The sequence below is a fragment of the Lolium rigidum genome, chromosome 7 (assembly GCF_022539505.1).
Source record: "Lolium rigidum isolate FL_2022 chromosome 7, APGP_CSIRO_Lrig_0.1, whole genome shotgun sequence".
Classification (NCBI taxonomy): domain Eukaryota; kingdom Viridiplantae; phylum Streptophyta; class Magnoliopsida; order Poales; family Poaceae; genus Lolium; species Lolium rigidum.
This window is the reverse complement of record NC_061514.1, coordinates 110004337-110012401: the sequence shown is the minus strand read 5'-3', so window position 1 is coordinate 110012401 and position 8065 is coordinate 110004337. Positions and strand designations below refer to the sequence as shown.

General features: G+C 48.1%; 1 protein-coding gene across 1 annotated transcript; it reads left to right on the top strand.

The window, feature by feature from the left end:
• The first annotated feature begins 1028 nt into the window (after positions 1-1028).
• On the top strand, positions 1029-3080 carry LOC124671834 (amino acid permease 3-like). Its single transcript, XM_047208158.1, has 4 exons — positions 1029-1435; positions 1526-1740; positions 1840-1997; positions 2122-3080. Exons 1-4 carry the CDS (start codon positions 1029-1031, stop codon positions 2770-2772), a joined length of 1431 nt encoding a protein of 476 aa, XP_047064114.1. The 3' UTR covers positions 2773-3080.
• The last annotated feature ends 4985 nt before the right edge of the window (positions 3081-8065 follow it).

Genomic DNA, 8065 nt, shown 5'->3' with positions numbered 1-8065 from the left:
GACGGAGCAGACGGGTCTACGTCGACTCAGGATACGTCGCCATCGGCCAACCCCTTCTTCTAATTTAGCATGCACCACCGGTCTGTAATATGATCGCGCGCCCAGTACTTTGATCGCCGCTACTCTGATCGCAACGATTCGGCGGGAACGATCTCTTTTGAATGCAAACTATTTGAATTTCTGATTGGGGGCGGCGTTTGGGGGACGCGGCTGGGGAGCGACGTCCCCCAAATGCTCGATCCGGCGCTCTTTGGGGGACGCTTTGGGGGACGCGACTGGAGATGCTCTTAGGAAGGACCACCACCAATTCCAAGGATGGAGTGAAAGCTTCCTATAATTATCTAGTTTTATTCGTCCTTTATTAATGCTGTAAAAAAAGATATCTCAATTTTATCAAAATCTGGATGTATATATTAAATTTGGTGTAGATACATCTAAATTTTGACAAATTTGAGACATGTTTTTATGGAGGGAGGGAGTATCTTTTTTGACGAAGGAAAATATATGCATGAAACATGCCGTTGGATAAACTCTAAAATGGCAACCGTGTGATGTAGATCCAACGTCCCAGAAAACCGAGTCGCATTGAAGAGAGAAAAGGACAAGCAATTACTACTTGGTCGGTGATTCCCTTTATCACCCAGCATTGACTGTCTGTCAGGTCAAGAAAAAAAGCATTGACTGTCTGTGGAAACATGTTTGGTTTTCCATTGCTTGGTGACCTCGTCCACACACACATTGCAATGCAGCTTGTCAGGTTTGGTGACAACTAGGCCTACTTGTTGTTTTGCAGGCAGTAATTAATTGCGGCAGTATCGATTCTGCATGCAACCACGGTTCGGTGGTCTATATAGTAAGTGGTAAATGGCTACCAGCATCAATTCTCTCTAAATCTCGAATCCTGCCGTCTTCTATTTATAATAAGACGCCATTTCATCTCGTACCGATCCTGCTCCATACCTTCCAGCAATCTCCTATCCCCTGCTAGCAGGTCCCGAGCGCACGAAGTCTCCCCGACTCCGGCAGCCATGTCCCACGGCATGGACCTCCCGAAGAAGCGGCTCGACGGCGACGACATCGACGACGACGGCCGGCCGCGGCGCACGGGCACGGCGTGGACGGCGAGCGCGCACATCATCACCACGGTGCTGGGGTCCGGCGTGCTGTCCCTGGCGTGGGGCGTGGCGCAGCTGGGCTGGGTGGGCGGCCCCGCCGTGATGACGCTGTTCGCCGCCGTCATCTACTACACCTCCACGCTGCTGGCCGACTGCTACCGCTCCGGCGACCCCGTGTCCGGCCCGCGCAACCGCACCTACATGGCCGCCGTCCGCTCCACCCTCGGCGGCTCCAAGGTGAAGCTCTGCGGCGCTATCCAGTTCGCCAACCTCTTCGGCATCGGCATCGGCATCACCATCGCCGCCGCCGCCAGCATGCGGTACGTCCTCACTCTAGACTTCCCACCTTTTCTTTTTTCCGTTTCTACAAATAAATCCTTACCATTTTTTGCACCGCTTCGTGTTGGTAGCGCGATCAAGAGGGCGGGTTGCTTCCACGAGGAAGGGCACCAGAGCGAGTGCCGCAGCCCCATCGCCCCGTACATTGCCATCTACGGCATCATGGAGATCGCCTTCTCGCAGATCCCCGGCCTGGACAGCATGTCCTGGCTCTCCACACTCGCCACCGTCATGTCCTTCACCTACTCCTCCATCGGAATCGGCCTCGGCGTCGCGCAGATTATAGGTACGTGCCCGCCCGCGTCCAATGGATAATGCATCAATCTAGACGCGCGCGTATACATTTGCAGAATAACGTTAATAAATTGCAACAATAAAATTGCAGCCAACGGGGGAATCCAGGGCACCATCACCGGCGTCGCTGTCGGCATCAGCGCCGCCGGCACCAGTGTCACGGCGATGCAGAAACTCTGGCGCGGTCTTCAGGCGTTCGGGAACATGGCTTTCGCCTACGGCTTCTCCATCGTCCTGCTCGAGATCCAGGCAAGTCCTTATCCAGACATCTCCATCGATCTGTTTAATTAATCGATCAGCTCGTCTTTGTTAATTTGCTTACTGCCGTACTGTGCTGTGTTTGATGGTCTGTAGTACTATGTTATTATTACAGGACACGCTGAAGGCGGCGTCGCCGTCAGAGGCGAAGGTGATGAAGAAGGCGACGGCGGTGAGCGTGGCGGCGACGACGGTGATCTACCTCCTCTGCGGCTGCGTCGGGTACGCGGCCTTCGGCGACGGCGTCAAGGACAACCTCCTCACGGGCTTCGGCTTCTACGAGCCCTTCTGGCTGCTGGACGTGGCCAACGCCTGCGTCGCCGTCCACCTCGTCGGCACGTACCAGGTCATCACGCAGCCCATCTTCGCCTACGTCGAGCTCCGCGCCGCCGCGGCCTGGCCCGACAGCGCCTTCGTGGCCACCAAGGAGGTCACGCTCTGGCCCACGCGCCTCCGCGTCGCCGTCTGCCCGCTCCGCCTCACCTGGCGCACGGCGTACGTGTGCGTCACCACCGCCGTGTCCATGTCCATGCCATTCTTCGGCTCCGTGGTGGGGCTCATCGGCGCCATCTCCTTCTGGCCGCTCACTGTCTACTTCCCCATCGAGATGTACATGGCGCAGCACCGGCTGCCGCGGGGCAGCACCAAGTGGCTCTTCCTCCAGGCGCTCAGCGCCGTGTGCCTCATCGTGTCCGTCGCGGCCGCCGCGGGATCCGTCGCTGACGTGGTCGCCGAGTTCAGGCACCACAACCCGTTCAGCCGGTAGTGCTGACTGCATGCTGACCGAATGAATTTCTTCCGACAGTGTAGTGCTTGCCTCGTTTACTGAACCAAAGACTGTAGGCTGAAAACCTCTTTTACAGTACAAATACTTTGTGATCAGATGCAACGTCGAGTGCATCTTGTATGGTCAGAAGAAGCTTTCGCCCGGTGGTGATCTGCTCTTGAACTGCACACACACAAGAGCGGCTTGTAATAGAATAGCCGTTGCCTTGGTTGTGGGGTGACATCCCCTTGGGATTTACATGTGTTATCTTTCCAGTGACCTGACATTTGACAGTGTTCTTCTGCCTACATGTGTTTGGTTTCAGTGCCTTTTCAGACAAACAGAAACTGAGTGGATCGAGCGACAGATTATCCTGTGCCTGACAACAAATGCATATAGAGATAGGTCATCTTTTCGGACGAGGATTTTGTGCACATGGGAGTCAGTGCTCCCTTCACTCTTGGATTTTAAAAAAATTTAGATTCTCATATTTCTCTGCTTTCAAGAATTATGACATTAAATATGTAGATAGATGTGTATACGAGGATTGGAATCAAAAAAGTCTCATCAAAAAATACGTTATATTTTGGGAGATGCAAAAAAGACAAATTTCTGACAGTAGTCAGAAATTTGTCTTTTTTGTATTTTCCAAAATACAAAGTATTTTTTAATGGGACTTTTTTTACTACACTCCTCGTGTCTAAATCTATCTACATATTTAATGTCATAATTTTTGAAAACATAAAAGAGCGAGGTTTTGAAAATTTTCAAAAATCCAAATGTCCAAAGGAGCACTTGTGCTCATGTGCACATGGTACTTTCCGCATCTTTTCACGTTAAACACACTAGAGCGCGTTGAAAATCATCACCACTATCGTTCCTCGACGTGTTCGGCCTCCTCTTGCCATCACGGGCGGACACGCAATCGCTAGTACCGGAGCCCATCGACACTGACTGGATTTTGGCGCTACTTTGTGAGAAGAAATGTTGTTAGTGATACGAAGACATTACTTTCATTGGCAAATAAAGAAAGAAGATGGGAGTGGTAAAGGGTTCAATTCCTATAGGAAAATATTATGGTGTTGTTTTTAACAAGAGAATGGACGTCTAAGATTGATCTTGTATCCCTACGATACTTCCATAGTTATTGAATTAAAAGATAAACTTAGGAGTTTTAGAGAATATGATTCCTATGTTAAAAATGTAAACCCAAAATATTATTTGGAACAGAGAAATGTTAATCTTAGGTGGTTTTGAGATTCCTATGTATGGGGTACCCCACATGGCCACATGTGAACAATTTGTGTGTTTGCCATATTGAGAGATTTAGCATTTTGGGCATCCTCCGATAACAGTCCTACTATTGTGTATATTGCTTTCACCTTGAGTGATCTACAAGTTGTCGAGGCTTCGAGATTATGGCACACGGCAGTCCAGTTTGACCTATGTCTATTTTTCATGCCCTGGTCTTTGTTGGGCCTCGAGATTCTTATATATTCATGGAGTAGTGTCTTCGCACATACAAATCATTTGGGAACAGAATTATATGCCACCTTTAGACTCATGATATGGCATTCCCTAGTCAATTGGGTTGAGCAACCCGGTATTTCTAAGAACATGTACAATGATATAGAAGGCATGCCTTATCTTAGCCCTTCACGTTATCTAGAGAAAGCAATAAATATAAGTTATAAAATGCATCGTAACTTATCGTCATCCTTAGCAATTAATGAGAATTAATTAATTCTATTAAAAAATTGCTAAGGGAAGAGATATTGTGCGCCGCATAAAATAGCCTTCTCTTATATTTCTAAGATATCATCCATTAGGTAACGGAAGACAACCTTTTCTTTTCTATTTGTCTTTTGTCCAAGTAAGGAAATAGTCATACGCAAGTTATATGAAGGAAATAAATAATTTGTTCCTACAAAATAGTGTTCTAAGAGCATCTCCACCGACGTGTTCCAAATAGTCGTCGCTAGGATCGCCGACACTGCTGTATGGGGGGCGCCGGCACTGCATCCTCTATTTGGGGATGCTTTTCCCACACCGGCGCCTCCCAAACGGTGCCTCCCAATTTTTTTTCTTTTTACAATATTTTGAAACAACATACAATCACATTTTATTCATACTATATTCAATAATTTATACAATCACACAAATAGTACTTAAATTATTCAGGCAATTAAACAAATAGTTCTTAAATTATTCATACAATCAATAAATCAAACGAATGGAAATTAAATTATTTATACAACCAAACAAATAGAAATAAAATCATGCATTGTTGGCGGCTACTCTCCTCGTCCACAAATGCGCAACTAGATCCGTCTTAAGTTGTGCATGGACATCTGCATCTCGAATTTCATTGTGCATATGAAGAAAAAAGGCAAATTCTTGGGGTACATGCATGCTGTACCTCAGCAAGTGGCCCTTGATAATCAAATGGTTGATCATCTTGCACAGGTTTGTCGCGCTCGCTCTCAATGATCATGTTGTGCATGATCACACAGACGTTCATCACCTCCCACATCTGAGACTCAAACCAAGTGAGAGCAGGATACCTGACAATGGCGAAACGTTGCTGAAGCACCCCAAAAGCACGCTCAACATCCTTGTGTGCTGCTTCCTGGCATGTTGAAAAATAAGCTTCCATCTCGTTTGCTGGAGAGGGAATTGTCTTCACAAATGTAGCATATGTCGGGTAGATACCATCAGCTAAATAGTGCCCCTTGTTGCATGCGTGGACATTTATCTCAAAGTTCACGGCAGGAGCTTGTCCCTCAGCTAGCATGGCAAACACCGGAGAGCGCTGCAACACGTTTATATCATTGCTTGTTCCTGCCATGCCAAAAAAATGCATGCCAAATCCAAAGGTCATGGTATGCCACCGCCTCACGAATGACAACACTTACCAGTATGCCCCTTGTAGATCTCCTGCCATGAAAAAGGGCAATTCTTCCAGCCCCAATGCATACAGTCAATTCTTCCGAGCATTCCAGGAAACCCTCTTGTTGCATTTTTTTGCAGGATCCGAGCTGTATCATCTGATCTTGGTGTTCTCAAATAGTCTTTAACAAACACCGCTATGATGGCTCGAAAAAACTTGTAGAGAGTCTCTATACATGTCGACTCTGCCATCCGTAGGTAGTCATTGGCTGTATCTGAAGGAGCTCCGTATGCAAGACAGCGTATTGAAGCAGTGCATTTCTGAATTGAGGTGAAGCCCCACAAACCTGTGCAATTTTGCTTGGCCATGAAGTAGTTGACGTACTCCCTAACGCCGTAGACAATCTTCAAAAACATCGCCTTGTTCATCCTAAATCGGCGCCGAAATTCCTTCGGCGAATGAGTCGCGTCGTCGTTGAAGTAGTCGGCGTCAAGCAGCATTGCACCGGCTCGACGATGCCGGTTGATGTTCCTCCTCTTGCATGTCTTTGAGCCGCCACGCCGAGGCACGACGAAGAAAGGCTGGCGAACGCGCATCATGCTCGTCAGAATCAGCTGCTGATGTTGCCGCCGGACAGCCTCAACGTTCTGCTCCTCCGTGAACAGCTGCATCATCATCTCGTCGTCACTATCCATCACGGCAATCAGACGAATACCTTGCGGGCGGGGCGGTTGTGCCGCAGTGGCGGCGAGCTCTATTCCGGACGAAACAACGGCCGTCCGTCGAGGGGGTGGCGACCATGTCGATCGACGGCGGTTCCTAGACATGCGACGGTGTCTATTGCAAGCAGGGGCATGGCGGCGACGACGACGGTGGCAATCTAGAGGGGTGAGAGTCGGCTCGGGCGTGGGTAGGAGGTAGGGAAATCGGTGTTTCTGGCTACCAGGCGGAGCCCACGCTCGTTTTCTGACGTGTTGCGAGGCGCCGACACGCCCGATTCGCGCCCTACGTGAAGGGGCCGACACGGGGATGCTGGCGATTCTATTAGGCTCGAAAACTAGCCGGCGCCGGTTGGGACAGACTGGTGCGATCCCAAAAACCACGCCGGCCCCCAAATCGCTATCGGGACCGCTATGGGGCGCGCCGGTGGAGATGCTCTAACAAGCGATTTTTTTGAGCACCTGTTTTCTTATATATCACAAGAAGTGTCATTAGAAAGAATTGCCAGAGAACATATAATACGGACATGTACATATGTTAAATTGTTCACATTTTTGACATTTGGATGGATTTCTTTTAGGCGGGAGCATGTCCTCTCGGCTCCATTATGAATTTCCGTCTTTCGTGGCCTCTTATGCAGATTAAAAGCACATGCTTCTTACACTAAACAATGAGAAAAAAATGGCCCTAGCTAACACGCACCATTTGAGACGACAACTCAATCCACACAAGCATAACCAAGATAAAGCGTCTTCTGTGACGTTACTTTCATCGAAAATTCCATAGCTCTTGTCGGTCAATTCCAATACAACCATTGAGCTACGGTCAACTCTGGTTCTCCATACCAACCGAACAAGATCGCCAATGTGAAATTTAAAACACCACACTCACTAAAACATGAGAAAAAGGATGATGAAAACACACCACAATTTTGGTTTTCCAAATGGACTAGATCAGAGCAGAGCAGTGACACCTACTGCCTTCAAGTGCCTATTCTTTAATTAAAATATGGCCATCTAACTACAGATAGTATGCGAGAACCTCCCTGGTAATTCCCTAACGTCAACAGTACATTCAACTACCCCAACTTATACTTTGCCATAGCAAGTTTAGGAAGAAAAAAAGTGGTCGTCTTAACTTTATAGCAAAGCATACATTTGATATTCCACAACAACCCAATTTCACCGTAGTTGTCCATGGTCATATCTTAAAAGTCAGCTACAAAAACATGTTTTATCTGCATAGGAGTTTTAACAACCAAAAAAGATCTTGTGTGTCCTGTGATCCGATCAACCTGACCCAGCTTTGCTCATTGACTGGGCAGAAAAGCTCACCTTCGGTTGATAGCCACTTACAGATAGGCTTATTGGGGGTTGTTGGTATAAAGCACAGGAGGAAATGTGTGCCGCATAACGGCCGTTCTTACAATGCAGTGTAGTAGACATTGGAAATCGGCCACACGACAGAATGAACTCAGAAAGCACATTGAGTTAAAAAAAAACTACTCACTAGTCAGAACAAACTAGCCGAACTTAGGATGTGTTGGGCCTTTTGGCGTGAAGTAGGCCCACAACAAACCAGCCCAACCTGGTATGAAGTGGGGTCCCCCACGGCCCACTCCCTCTTGTAGCCTGATTGCCTGAGAAGACGACGCAATCCAATCCTTCTCTCCCCACTGCGCCT